Raw genomic sequence first — 15,291 nt, 5'->3', positions numbered from 1 at the left:
CAGGTTACATTTGGGTCTGCTATGATACAACAGCTGTTCATTCTGCTGTGGTACCATTTCCTGCCTATACCCATCTCACACCAGGTTTTCCTGCCACTTCTATTATCCAAGCTTTTTTTCTTAAGATTGATCAAGGCACAATGCTGTCCAGTGCAGCTGGTGAAAATCTGGCTAACTAGTTTTCCACTTGCCATTTTAATAAAATAAAGAATTTCATGATTATGTTAGCAGCTTTGAATGACCAGATATTTCACTCTGAAGTTCTGATACAGTAAATATTCAGTAAAATTAACTAAAGTTTAATTCCACAAAGCAAGCAAACAATTAAATAGTTTCCACCTTTTCTTAAGAACATCAGATGACACAAAATTTGAGAGCTTTGAAAAGATCCCTCAGTACAGAGATTCCAAATTTCCAATCAGCTTTAAATACTGGGACCTGTATTCATTTTTATGTATAGCTGAACGCTTCTTCCAGCAACAGTAGGCCATTTCAGAAATAACACTGCTGTCTTACATACAAAGGGCAGTGTTATCTGGATGCAGTTTTTACTGCATCGTTTTACTGATACAGACTAGGTGTTCCACAAAACCTTTCCATTCCTGGAGAAACTTAGTGATATACACTTACTTCCTACAAATACAAACACACAAGTATGCAAAAATGTGCATTTTTGTGGTCATACATTTAAATACCAAAAATAATTTGGTTTAGATACACTTACGCCTTCTTCTTGGTGAGCACATTCCAAATTCAAATATCAGAACACAGACAGAAAAAAGCAACCTGGAGAAAAGTTAAAGAATATAGAGAAAAAGTAATGACCGCCCATTATGGTCATTACTCATATCAATAATGTGACTGAAGGAATAATGTTCTCCCAAATAGGGAACAAATTAATCATTTGTTGCCTGTATGTTTCCACATAAAACTAAAATATTTATCCAAAACATCTCTACATGGAGAACTGCAAACTGAATCTAAACAATCAATGATCACACAGAGATTTATCTATAAACGTATTTAGAAGATTATTTCAAAGAAAAAATTGATTAAGGAAATCGTTTATTGGTGTAGCGATCACCCAAGCAGGAAAGAAGTCTCAAATTGACAAGCCAATTACTCACATTGAATTATATGTAACAGTTCTACAGAAAGTAAGCAAACGAAGTATTCCATTTCAGGATGATGGCACTGCAATTGCAACAGTTGTTCTGCTGGACAATCAGGTAAGGGTTCTGCTAATATATAACCCTATTCTCAGCTATCTACAGGGGAAAATGAAGTAGTTATTGTGTAAAATCTGGATTCTAGAATTCCTTATGACTCACCCTCTGACTACATGTTTCTTAAAAATGAAAAGTATCAGCCACACAAAATAGGAAAGTTTAAACTTCCAAAACCAAAGAGGAAATTTATGCTTCAAAACGTAAGCCAAGGCAAAATTCCGTCAGTACAATGATGTACCAAAACAGAGACTTCAGCTCAGATTTCTGACGCCTATTTTGGAATCTTAGATTTTTATCTACTTTGTGCAAATCACTGCTATGCATGTCGTGAGTTCTCTCCAAAAGCAGAAGATGATCAGACAGTAAAGAGACATTATACTTGGAACAACTGCACTATTGACAAGTATTCTTGGATTTAGAGGGATTTTTCAGAAAAGTGGTGAAGATAGTTCTGCGTATACCAGCAGAAAAAAGCTATGGAAATCAACAAGATACAGAGTGGCCTCCTAGATAATCCTTTGGAGACAGACTGTAGTTCATCCAACAGGCAAGAGCAGCTATTTAACTACAGTAGAAATCTCCCAGCCTTTAAACTGTAAAGAGCTCTTCCTCTTCAGCTCAGACACTTCCATTTATGTGAAAGTCTCTCCCCTTCTACTCATTCCCAATAGTGCTAAGAATATTCACCTTGCTGAAGCAATATACCCAACATGTTTATCACTGCACTATGCAGTCACTTGGTCTCACTATGAAAGATTTGACCATATGGAATACAAGTTTCATTTACAATGCATGTCCATGTTTCTTCATGTTTTTAAAATAAGCAGAAAATACTCAGAGACTGACATAATAGTAATTAGTCTTTTAAGGTCAGTATCACTGCAAGTTAGTTAAACAGTGGAGATAGGGGTGTTCTAATTTTCCTCAAAACCATCAATCACTTTTAGGTCAAAAAAGTTAAGATTTCCTGTTATTCTCCTACTTCTCCTACTTCTATTAATTTTTGTTATGTTGCTGTTGTCTTGTATGATAGAAGGCACTCTAGTACAAATTTTTACTGCACATACATTCTTAGCAGGCCTTAAGATGAGAAATCTTGAAAGCACATGGGTAAGACAAGTGCCCCTCCCAGAAATGACATAGTGAAGCAAAAAAGAATGTAACAAGAAGAAAGGCACAAAGGACCAGATAATAAAAAAAATATATTGTGTACCAAATATTGGGCTCCTTCTTCATATATAGGACTCTGGTATTTTTTAAGTTTGGGCAATGCCTTAATTCACCAGTCCCTCTGAAAGACGTCAAACAGCATGGTTATATTCAAAGGGAATATGTATCAAAACAGAGCATTCTAATTGTGTTTCTTTTTTAGGAGGGCTCAACTCCTGATGATGCCACTGCAGTCCTTTCTAAATAAGGGATGAAAACAAGACCTTCAAAATTTAGCCCAGTGAGATTTCCAAAGGACTGAAGGGAATCACCAAGTATGTAAAGTGATACAAGGGTGAAATACCTTTGTCAGAGATTTTTGAGTTATGCTTTTGTTTGTAACTGTCTGGAACAGAGAAAGAAATAGAGGGTGAATCTTACACAGGGGGAAGGAAAAAATCCTAGAAGTCAGAAAAAGAGAAGGAGAAAGAAATAGAAAATAGAAGAGATGATTTATTATAGCACAAAGAGAAGTGGATTCTTGCTGAGGACTTTATTTTATTTCCTTTGTGCAAAAAAAACCACACTAAGAGCAGCAGCAGTCAGAGAGCAGCAGAATACTTTGCTGGAAAAGAATAGATGAAACCAGAGTGCACCGAGCTGGCAGGACCAGGCTGGAAGCGGAGTCAGCTGACTAGGTGCTACTTACTGTCACAAACATAGGGTTTGTCATGATCATCCTGGGAGGCAGCATCATTTCGTCTCCTGCCACCTCCAGATCCCCGAGCCTGCAAGAACAAGAGGAATGTTAACATTATTCTCCTGCCCCTCAATTCTCCTGGTGCCCCTCACCCTCCTATGAAAAATGTGCAGCATAAACTAAACAAACCCTCAGCTTCCATAAAGGTTTATCAAGGGTGGGTTTGACCCTTCAACTCCTAAGATATGCACTATGTTAATAGACCTTGTAATGCAGCAGAGATCCTCTCCACAGATAACCCAAACTGTTCATCCTTAGGACACTGTCAGAACGTATTCAGGTAAGTATCATTACGCTTTATCATTTTCTAAAAAGTTCAAATACCTTTCTTACTGAATATGAATTTATGAATAGATGAACTGGTGGTAAAGAATAAACATAACTTTCAAACTAATCAGAAAACAGGCCTCAAATAAAGCAGAGGTAAAATTACCTCCTTTAATATTTTCAGAGGTGGTGAGGAGTTGCTTTGTTTGGATACGTAGCTGAAAAGCACTGTTTCGAAACGGCTTCTAACTGCGACAAAGATACTGTGGCTAATTATAAAATTGAGTCAGTTAGTGGAAAAGATTAGGTAATATGTCTACCTGCAAGAGCAAAGAACTGGAATTACCCAGAAAGGTCTCTTTGCAGTTCTGTGTTCCTAAAACATAGCCAGTTGACAGCCCTGGAAACTGAAAACCTCTGTTTCTCCACAGCACACACTGCTCTGTCCTGAGCTCTAGGGTTAAGAATGGAATCCAGCATCAAAGCCACTTGTTCCTAACCCTTCTCAGCTGAGATGCCAACAAGGGGACGGTTCATATCTGTTCAATGGGAATGGTTTTGATGTGCAACTGGAAACTGAGACAAGGCCTTAAATGGTTTAATGTTAACGTACAGTCTGCAGATAACAATTTAAGACTTGATCTTTGTGTGAAGAAGTGGTCTGCAGGTAGATGGCTAGTTAGCCCTTTGGAAATACTGTCAGCCAATCTGTCCCTGGTTAAAAGCGACAAAACAGTTTTTGCTGCTCCTCTTATTAAATTATTGATGTCTCTCATCCTAGACAATCATCCTAGACAAGGCCAGCTGACTCAAACCCTTCAAGTTTTGCATGTGAAAACAAGAAAGCTTCATCAAGTAAAGCCAGAGAAGATGTAGAAATCCTCAGAATATTAGTTCCCTAGATACTAAGCAGTCATATAATCACTGTCCCTCTTCTATGAATTTTGGACTGAACTTGCACTATTTGAGAAGCACAAAAGAAGATTTACAGTAGCCTTACCACAGTCTATTGAAACAGGGATTTAGAAAAACTTCACATATTATTTCACTGGATTTCTCAGGTCTCTTTACACAGTCCTGAAGGAAAGACATGGATTCACAGGTCTCTGGATGGGGTATGTACCATTAGGTATGACAAGTATAGCTCTGCCTTCTGCAAAGAATTCTGTGCAGATCAACACACGTGCAAAGTGAGATTTGTAAGGGTGAACTGAAAAGCAGTTTTGCCCTGGAAAAGGACTCAAACAACAATTGTTTGGTAGAAGCTACTTCACTGACCATATCACCTTAAAAATCAGTTTACTAGCCTACAATATTTTTCTCTTTGACTGTCAGCTCTGTAAATCCCCTCTGGGCTACGAAATCAATCCAAGGCAAGTTTCTTTCTTCAATCACTACTGCAAAATGTGCTACAAGCTGAATTTAGATCTCTGGCAGCTCCTGTACCCTCAGCTCATCAGAGAGTCTTCACAGACACAACTGATTGTTTCTTAATAAATATTTCTTTTGGCATCTGGATTAGGATCCAATTTCCCTATCCTACCAGGCTTTTCAGGGCTGTGAATAAACTGAAAAGTCTTTTCTGTTGTTGTTGTTATTAGTCAGTAGTTTTGATTCTCACGCTGAGAATACGTTTGTTGAGTAAGGACATTTCATTTTTACATTGACACCTTTCAGAAAGGATGGCAATTTAAGGTTTGTTGCTCAGAGTTTCACTAATCCTGCAGCCAGCCATTCCCCTTCAAGCAGTTCTCCACAGAAATGTTAGGGTACAGCATTCATTTCATGTCCGCACGTCAGGTGTACTTTTTCATGCACTGAACACATAGGGAGTCAATGACTTTCACTGGGAGCTTGGTTCCTAAATGCATTCAGTGTCTTTGAAAAAGTTCTAGGAGATATTCAGCTGAGGAGCATGCAGTCTGTATAGCTGCAGTTGCATTCCTCTCCTGTCTCTTAGCAAAACATCCTTCGTAGTTCCTACAACATTTTTCCTGTCTATCACAGATACTAAAAAGCTCCTTCTGTAAATCCATTCCTTCAGCCTTCAGCATCCTTCCTAACAGTCCTATGAGGGGGTAGCAAACTTAGCAGCTGCACCAGAGGCTCTCAACTGAGTGCCACGTGCTTGCTGTCAGCACTCTGGTCTGTTGAATTCAGTCACCCATCATTGCCTTCATTTTTCTGACAGGACAGAGCACAAGCAATGAGACATGAGGCCTGGGAGCCATAGCACAGCAGCCTTGAAGCAGTCCTCAAGCAGCCAGAGAGGGTAGCCAGAGGGACAGATGGAGGAATAAAGAATTAAAAATAAAATCACGCCGTAAGAAAAAGAAGGGCCAATGGAATGTCCAAAGCAGTAGATCTGCCGCATTTAACCCTTTATCAATGCTGCCAGCCCTCATTACTCTGAATTCCCAAAGGCCACACTCTGCAGGATCTAGTTTCCTACAGACATCCTTCCCCTCTTCTATTCTCTAAAAATACCCTCACCACCTCCTTCCCAGAAACAAAGTGCTGCCCAAGTTTCATATCCCCTAATTTCAAATCCTCAGTCCTGATTCCCTTCACTGGGTCAGGCTCACATTTGAAAAGGGTTGCTTGAAGGGCAACAAAATAGTCGTGAACAGATGTAATTCAGGCTTCAGTTCAGGCTTACCAGTTTTCAACAGCTAGGAATCTGGTCCTAATTTTGAAATCCTAATTCATACCACATTTTACTTTGGCTATTGATGCCATCAAACAAAAACGAAAATTGCTCAAAGTATTTGGCACTCTTCTAACTTCTCTTTTTTGCACCAAGTGAAGCCAGGGCACTAGCAGAGCAGGAGTTAGTTAGCAACAGAAAAGATAGGAGATTCTGCTGATCCTGTTCTTAATAGGGAGGCAGTTCCAGGGCAGAAATAAGTTGTAAATGTATGCTTCAAAATGAATAGGACACCTACTCTCCAACTCCTTTCTCTACTGCAGGAGAAAGAAAGCAACAGATATTCTCAATCAGTTTCCTGAACAGGGGAGTAGAACTTTGCTCATAACAACTTCAAGGACTGTGTTTGTGTAGGCCTGAAATATATGCATACAGTTAACTCCCTTCTCTTGAGTAGGCTTTTATAGCTGTTTGCTCCCCTTCACTTACCCTAATCCGCATGCACAATTTATGTGAGAGCAGCTTATTAGAAAATACTTGTTAGCCTCGAATACTTGTTGATAGCTACAGTCAAGTTTGTGTGCGTGTATCGATTCTAACTCCTCATTTTGGTTACTTGTTCATACAAATTTTCTGAAACTTACATTTTTCTGGAAAATTTTTTTCCAGGTGGGGGTCTTTGGCTAAGAAAGAAAGAAAGAAAGAAACTGGTTCAGGTGATTTTGAGAATAAGGAAGGTGAAATATATACTTATCCAGTTAATAAAGTGCTTTGATCTTATATTAAAGAATTTAAGCTCCAAAACAAAGAGGAGCAGAAAACTGAAACAATACAACAACAGAAGAAACCAAAAGAGAGGGTTTGATGCATAAGCACATTGTAAGTATTCAGTGTGGTTTCATGTCCCTCTCTTACTCAAAAGCTATTATATCCTGCTTATTTGGCCTAAAATGTGGCCCTTCTTGCTTGACTTCTACAAACACATCAAAAGGTACTTCTAGAGCTCCTGTGCCCCTGCAGCATCCACTGGAACCAAGGAGAGATGAAAATGCTTGAAACTTCTGAGAATTATGTTCATTTTTATTCAGATGCCTAGCTTCAGGGGCCACAATTAAAAACGCTGATTCCAAGTTTTAAAACATTAGCTTTATTACTTAACTGGCGCCCTGCTGAAATTGTGAAAAGATGTCTTAGGTAAGAGAAGGGACGCAGACTCCCCTAAGGATAATATTGCCCATTCTAAGCAAATGGAAGATTTGCCAAAGGGTTCAAGAGGGCCAAAATGTCAACCACAAAGTGCTACCTTGGAGAAAGCTTCAAAACATATTAATGCAGTTCAAGTTAGTTTTATTAATAGGTTTTTTGGTTGGTTTTTTTTTGGTATCATTATTGAATTTATTTTTGAATTATTGTATTATTTTTTTGTAATTAGTAAATGCTGTTTTAGAATAAGAGCATTGTAATAGCAGGATGTCACCATAATTATTATACATAAAAATTATAAATATGTTACTATAAATCATTCATCCCAAGTTTTTATTCTTAGTGTAGTCTCTTCACATTATAATTTGCAAAAAATAAAGTTAAAAAAAAAAAATCTAACTGTATCACTGAAAATTACCTACATGGATATACACTTTGCATATACAACACATGTTAAAAATATACACCAGAAAGCAGAAGCTTGCTTCCTTCCTTTCTGTTTAACTTCACCTACCCGTCCTCTTGGCCTGTTCTTTCGTTTTGGAATATCTTCCTCCAAATCCTCTTCTTCATTTACTTCATCTGCATTTTCATCATTTTCTAAAACCCTCTGTGGTTAAACAATAAATAGGAACGGTTAGAAGAAAAGATGACACATGCAAACAAGTACTGCTCTTTACCATAGAGACTGTAGGTTATTAAATTACACTTGATTAATGATATAACGCTAAATAAGATTCCAGAATCCCTATTTCTTTCAGCTAAAGCAAAATCTGCTTTCCCTTTCACCCTTAGTTCTTCAAGGAGTTCTTATTAAAAAACACCACTGGTATCAGTCAAGGAAGGAAAAAAGATCTCCAAAAAACAACACTGGCACTGATATCCCAAGACTATACAAGTAGTAGAGTGCTCAAATGCAGGTCCTTTCTGGGAAATTGTTCGCATGACTTTTTGAATTTGGTTTCTTGTGCCTTTGTTTTTCCTCTAATGTTGAGAATGCACTTTAACAATGTAAATCAGTTGTTGGGGATTTTTTTTCTTCTTGAAAGCAAAAACAGAGAAAATTCCTACACATATCCCGGCATCTTCAGTGAATCCAGAAAGCAACATCTTTCAGTTCTTACATTGCTGGTACAACTCTGAAATCTGGAGAAAGGGTTTTGCAACATGTGAATACTGAGGGAGTGCAGGCCTCATTGAAGCTATGAGAACAATAGTTACTTCAATTAATTATTTAATAGGAATAATAATGAAAACTACAATAACAATTCATCATCTCACATAACAGTGTCAGGGAATTTCAACTTGACCTTTTGAAACATAACCTCTACAGAATGAAATCCAGGCCAAAACATGTACAAACTGGACACAGCACAGATGATAGCAAGATGAACAATCACAACACTAACGTGGAAAGCTGCTGGAACCCCCCTCAACCTCTGGCATCCCTGTTGCAAATAAAGATAAGAGCTGGAGCTATTCTTGCCATTCATTATGTGGGTACTATGACACCATTCACCTAAACTACAATGTTTCCAGATTCAAATACATGACTTTAAGCTGATCGGATGGCTTTTCTTTAACCTTTTACTATTTTTGTCACTTCCACACAATTCCTAGTTAACAGCTATTTGAGAGCCAACATAGGGAGAACTTAGAAGCAAATCACAGTGGCTTTGTTTTCTTCCTACACATCTCAAGCACTGAATTGTGAATTTGTGGGAAAGACTACAAGAGAAACTTAAAGAAAAAGCCTGTCCTTGGAAGACCAGCTGTACAACCTTATACTTATTTTATCAGCTAAATTTTTAAGACTATTATAGGACAGTGCCTTTTTTTAAATGACAAATAGTTCTTTGAACACAGTAGAGGATCAACTCTTCATCTGGTTTCTTCTTTTACTTCTAAATCTCAGGAAGCTATTAATAAGATTAGACCATCATGAAATCTAACTTCCCATAATACTTGACTGCTAAACATTAGAAGGTGGAAGAGCAAGTTCCAGTTCTATATATATAAAATCTTTCTTTAAAATTCATGCAATTACATATAATTTGGTCTTAGATAACTACAGCACTTGGAAAATGTTGTGCATGAAGAGACTAGTGCTATGTAAGAAAATATGCAAACTTACTGATATGAATCTATATTTTCACTGCGCTTCATATCTCAAATTATCTCAAAAATAAAAAAAAGAGAAGGCTGACACTATATTGTATGTGGGGCAAGAAGGAACTAGCTTATACTAATAATACTATGCAGGCAAAGTTAAGAGGAATGCTACAATCCACTTTCTTCATTTTAAATTCGAGCATCAATTTAAGACATGGAGAGTAAGTAACCATGTGCAAATTTGATGACACTGCCAGGATAATCACTTGAATTCCCAGCAGAAAGGGTTTAGCCATTCTGATACATGGTCAAAAGGTTATTCTAAGTCTTCTCCAGCAAATGATAGGGAAACACATTCAATACTAATTCGTGGCAGGACAAAATCCTCTACTCTGTTATGTACCAACTGTACATAGGATGCTTCCTCTTTGATGGTACTCCTTTATCTGTGTTACTGGAAGACCTAATTTTGCTGCCATTACATGTTCAGTTGAATACTGTCAAATAGATCCGTAGGACTGATCTCTAAATAATATATATTTGAAGCCTGCACATTTCTGTTTTATTTGGCATGGGTCTGCCCACTCAAATTTTTACTAGTTTTAGGTATAGATGCAACATCTTGTATCTCAGCCAAAATGATCAAGATAGACATATTGCTAATGATTCTCCCTAAACATCACTAGTGGAGATTCATAGCGCAATGGTGTTTTACTATCACCAAATATTTGCTGCTGTTCCCATACAAGAAGCCTGCTTTCCTAGCAATTTAAGATGCCTATGTGAAGGAAGAGGCCCTTAAGAGCCCTTTACATTAGCTGAATTCCTTCTGTGACAGACCAACAAACGTTTTTCTACTTTTTATATTGTTAAAGGATGAAATGGAATCTTGACAAATACTCCTGTAAGTTTCCAATCGTAACGCATGTAAAGAGGCAATATTTTTCATCACTAATAATAACTGAGATAATTAACATTAGAATATATTTAATTATTTATTTTGCTTAAATATTTCCAGAAGGATTCTCAGTACAACTGAAAACAGACAAAACAAAAAAAAAACTCAAAAAACAAATACTGTTCTTTTTTTTTCTTTTAACAGTCAACTGCTGCAAATACAACTTCAAACCCATGTTCAAACTCATTCTAAATCTGAGACACTAAAATTTGATTTATGCTTGGGACCCATCTCTACTTGTTCGTTCTGTATGCAGTTGTCTCCTACTGTTGTAAATTGCAACACATAAGCTGAGCAGAACACAGCCAAGTGACTGTGATGTCTGTGACAGAAGAAGAGAGTGAGATCCTCAGTTCATTTTGAGCATCACAGTGTAGCACAATGGTTTGATAACATTTTGACAGCAGAATGACACAACTATCAACAGATGAACTATTCTGCAACAGGACAAAATCTGCTATGCTTAGAGACAAATCATAAAAATCAGCACTGCTGTCAGGGCACAAGTATCTCCTTTACCTGGATTTCTTGTATGGGGTCTTCCTCTTTAGTGTCCATCTTTTTCTCAATTCCCTCTCCACGCAGCAAGGCTTCCAGTGTTGTACTTTCTGATGTGAAGCCATCTTTTTTCAGAGGCAGATCAACTTCTGAAAAACAAAAAACACCAACTTCATGCATCTCTCCAGGCAGCTCACAAGTAGAAGGACAGAGCCAACAAGAAGACGACTAACAAATCCTCCAGCTTGCTTGTATCTTGAAGGAGAGTTCTCCAGATCTCTAAGGATTCCCTTAAAGGATTTGTTTCTATCTTGCTGAAAATCTGATATTTTTTTGAAGAGCTGTGTTTGCTTACAGGACAAGAGGGGCAGACATAGTACATCAACAGGAAATAAAAGGAGGGAAAAAATGTAATGTAAACTCCCTATGTTTCAATTGAAGAACAAAACCAAGTCTTTCCAAATATGAAGATCTGATCTTTTGAAGTGGAGAAGTAGTTCCGTGCAATTTAGCATCCGGCAGAGTTGATACGGAAAAGCTACAAGCAGCATTTTCTTACAGAAGGGCTTGTTCCCCACATGGGGAAGTAGAATATGTGGGGCCAATTCAGAAACAAACAAAACAACCAAATGGAATTTTAGCCTTGAATTTTCATTGAATATCTACTCCCATTTTTTACTAGATAAAATCTTCAGTTTGGTCTAAATGGGACTGTACAAAGAAGAACCACCAGCAAACAATTACAAACACGGAATCTAGCTCATGTAGCTGGATGAACCTCAGCCACGGCATTAAGAACTAACGGGTGGTGCAGGGGCAGGCCTGAGGCATGGGACTTCAAATGATAAAGAGAGTTCATGAGGAAGCTTGATGCAACTTGCCATGCAAGTGAAGGTACAGAGCATAAATCCCCTTCGGAATTCTGTCACTAGATTATGAGGAGCAGACAGGCAAATATAGCATGTTAATTTTAGCAAGATGTTAAAATGTACCCAGGAAAGAGTTACATTTTCCTTGCAGATCTTGGCCTCTACCCTACTTGTGTAGGTGTTCATTCAGAGCAATTCTATGGCAGGAAGACATCCTGAATGTCTCTTTACCTGACAATGCCAAAGCATGGATTTCTCAAGTTCTCCCTCCCTTCTAAAATTAATTCCTTCCTCTTAGCCTCTATATTTACTGAGCAATAATGTATAGAATTGATGCTTACAAAACAGCATCTGGTGTCCTGATTTCACAGTTCTGTTCACTTTTCATCTTATAGGACTGTATTGTGTTTCCCGATCTGCTCGAGGCTGGCCTGCTTTTCTATCACCACGAGTTGTAAACTCTGTAGGACATAAATTTATGTGTTTATAAAACTCCAAATCACTCCTGCAATCCAAATAATGAATGAACACTTCCACCTGAGACAGTAAATTATAATCTGTTTCCTGGGGGCAACTGTGTCCCAGGAATATGTCTGCTCATTTCATAAAAACCTCCAAGCCAGTAAACTACTCAGGGTCCCTCATCAGTGCTTCCAGAAAATGCTTGCTCAAGTTTTCTGAAGTGAGAGAACTGTTCAGCCAATAACCACAGAAAATCCAGCAAAAATTCCAGCAAAAGCTATTCTATTCATGGAGGGAGAGGCTGAGTACAAACCATGCAGAAAATTCAAACCACTGGGATTTTCAGAGGAAACTCCCAGGATACACAATTGGAGGGGATCAATGGAAATGACCCCCTCTCATCACAAGGAGGCCTATTTAATCAAGCCTCTGTTTTCATCATGAAGCTTTGCACACCCTCCATTACTATGCCACCTTCTCCAACTTTTCCCTTATTTGGGCTAGAGAAAAGACAAGTCAATGGAGAATCATGAAGATAAAAATTTCACTTATAAACTCCTGCTACTTCCTTCTGGATGCTAAATCCAAACATTTCAATAGAAAGAAAGGTCTTTAGACTTGATTTATGTGCAAGTCACAATACTTGAACCTCAAGTAACGGAGGAACCTCCAAAATCATCTCTGGCCTTGGGCTAGGCTGGTTTCAAAGTTCTGCACTTAGGTGCAAAATGGCACTTGTTTTGTATTGTGAACCTTCAGGACTGCAAAATCCAACTGAAAATCATATTTTCAGCAAGAGAAGAAGCTTCAAGCAAGCTCAAGGGCAGCAGTAACAAACATGTCTTCACTGCAACAAGTTATGCCTGTCTCTGATAAACCCAGAAAACAAATGCATTAGTAAAGAGAATGAGCAATAAAGAGAGGGGAGAAGTAAAATATTTATGAAAGTAAAACTACTTCCTGTTTGTTCCAGAAATATTGAAGATTCATAGGAAAAAGTAGGCTTTAAGGTCAAAAAAGGGCAACTGTTTTTAAAAAGCATGTTTATTTAGTGTTGGCTCTGCTCTTTCCAGCATCATTACTCCAGGAAGATTTTCATCCAAAAGTCTCAGAGCATTTTCCAATTATTAAATTTAACATCCTGTTGACAAGGTAGTGTAACATAATATTTTTATACCCAGTTTATTGATGGAGAGATTCAGTATCCAAGAACTAAGTAGCAAGGAGGAAATCTTGGGAAAAGAAACTCAGGACAGTTGCTTCCTACCTACCCGTTGAGCTAACAGCTATTCAATTTTTTTTATTTCCTTCTCTGCCAGTAGTTTCTACGAGCCATTTTCAGTCCTAAGCAGCTCTAGAAAGTGGGAAATGGCAGACTGCCTTACCTGAAGTGTAAAGTTTACAGCTTAAGAACCTATGAAGGTCCACAGACATCTTTGTAATGAATTCTATTTCTGTAATGAATTCAGTCTTTCCTGGAAGATGGCTAGTCTCTAAAGGGAGACAGTAATGAAGTCAGGAAAATATATTTCCAAAACATTTATTGAATCCTCAGAGATAAAAGTGTCCAAAAATCTAAAAGATGGTTCAGTTAACCTAGACAAATAGTTCAACACTATCTAATAGGTCTGACCTGAGGGATAAATGCAGTATCACTTCCAGTTATCCTACATCTAGCTCCTTTGGAAATACACAGAATAGCCCATCCTTTTCTGAATTTTGATGCACTTTTGTCCTCAGTGCCTTCCTACCAGAGTGAGTTCAGCAATTGAACTACAGTTTGAAAGAAGGAGTATTCCACTTTATTTATTGTCTGTCTCTTTGTTCTTGCTATAAAATAGTGAAAATAGAAGTTCCTGGCCAAACTTTTTTGTCATTTCTGTCCACTTCACAGAATCACAGAAACACCAAGGTTGGAAAAGACCTACAAGATCATCCAGTCCAACCATCCACCTATCACCAATAGTTCTCACTAAATCATGTCCCTCAACACAACGTCCAAAATGTCCACATCTTTCCTTTCAAAGACAGTCACAATCTTTTCTATTAGCCTGTCATGAGAGTTTTTCTGTGACTCTGTCATGTCAGATCTTTCTGAACTTCCTCTCATTCTTCAAAAATCTCATCAAGATGGACCAATACCACACCTAACATATTCAGATGAAGCCACATCCTCTACTTAAACAAATGCATTGAACTGTTCTTTACAGTGACCACAGCATTCTCTCCCAGGCAGTATCCACTGCCTCAACAGTGTCCAGGGCTGCATGATAGGCAGAATTAGCAAGTTGTAACAGGGACAAGAACTTCCAGTAGGTGAGACTTCGAATGCAAATTAAAATGTCAATCCCACTGCCCATTCTCAAAGGACATTCTGATCCCCACTAAGAGGCCCTCACACAGGATGCCTCCCCTAGCCACAATTGCTCCAGATAACTTTGTACTACGTACAAATTTTTGTACCTAACTCCTCAATCTCTCTCTCCAAGTGTTTCATTTCTACATTACACAACACTGGAACAAACAGAAAACCTTGATGCAGTGGCTGTTAGCTTTTTTCTTTTCTTTTCTTTTCTTTTTTTTTTTTTGGTAAAATTCTTTGTTTTGTATTTTATTCTAAAAGTTTTGATCCAAGACAATGCATTGTTTATTTTTGGAGAAGACCAAAGGTCTTCAGAAAGTCTAAGTAAATTGTCAACCTCCTTATCTCCTAATCCTTTACATACCATGTGGAGAATTTTAAGAGTGGTGAGATATGATTTTCCTTTGGGAGGAAAAAAAATCAGTCAGAACCTCCTATATCATCATTTCCCAGGTGCTTCACTGCTTACACCTAATTACTGTTTCAATCAATTTCTCCAGTGTTCATGTAGAATTTATGGCTCTTTAAATTCTTGAATCACATCCAAACCCTGTTTAAATATAGGTAATAACATTTGCTACTCACTAATTGTTCTAAATTCTTTCTATTGTAACTCCTAGTTTTTAATCACAAGCTCTTCTTCAGACATAGCAATTTCATAGAACATAATCTTTATAACAAGTAATAACTACTAGTAAAAGCCATATAACTAAAAGCTTACCCTTTTTTAATATAACAATTTTAAGACAGTTTGTAGTTAAGTTCCCTTTTGATT

The 15,291-nt window shown here is 37.7% G+C and overlaps 1 protein-coding gene across 15 annotated transcripts in view; it reads right to left on the bottom strand.

The window, feature by feature from the left end:
• DPF3 (double PHD fingers 3) overlaps positions 1 to 15,291 on the bottom strand; it is a 179,927-nt gene that overhangs the window by 50,508 nt on the left and 114,128 nt on the right. For 12 of the 15 annotated variants that reach the window (XR_014883529.1, XR_014883528.1, XM_085224901.1 and 9 more), the window contains 4 exons: positions 10,845 to 10,972; positions 7,770 to 7,865; positions 6,697 to 6,735; positions 3,088 to 3,166 (listed from right to left, as the gene is read on the bottom strand). Coding sequence is in view for 12 of the 15 variants with exons in the window: in XM_085224901.1 (XP_085081027.1) it covers positions 3,088 to 3,166; positions 6,697 to 6,735; positions 7,770 to 7,865; positions 10,845 to 10,972 (342 nt within the window). In the remaining 3 variants the exon portion in view is untranslated. The remainder of the gene's footprint in view (positions 1 to 3,087; positions 3,167 to 6,696; positions 6,736 to 7,769; positions 7,866 to 10,844; positions 10,973 to 15,291) is intronic. The other 3 variants (XR_014883530.1, XM_085224898.1, XM_085224899.1) reach the window with 1 other exon arrangement.

Source organism: Meleagris gallopavo, chromosome 5, assembly GCF_905368555.1.
Source record: "Meleagris gallopavo chromosome 5, MGAL_WU_HG_1.1, whole genome shotgun sequence".
NCBI classification, from domain to species: domain Eukaryota; kingdom Metazoa; phylum Chordata; class Aves; order Galliformes; family Phasianidae; genus Meleagris; species Meleagris gallopavo.
This window is presented reverse-complemented; position numbering and strand designations above follow the sequence as displayed.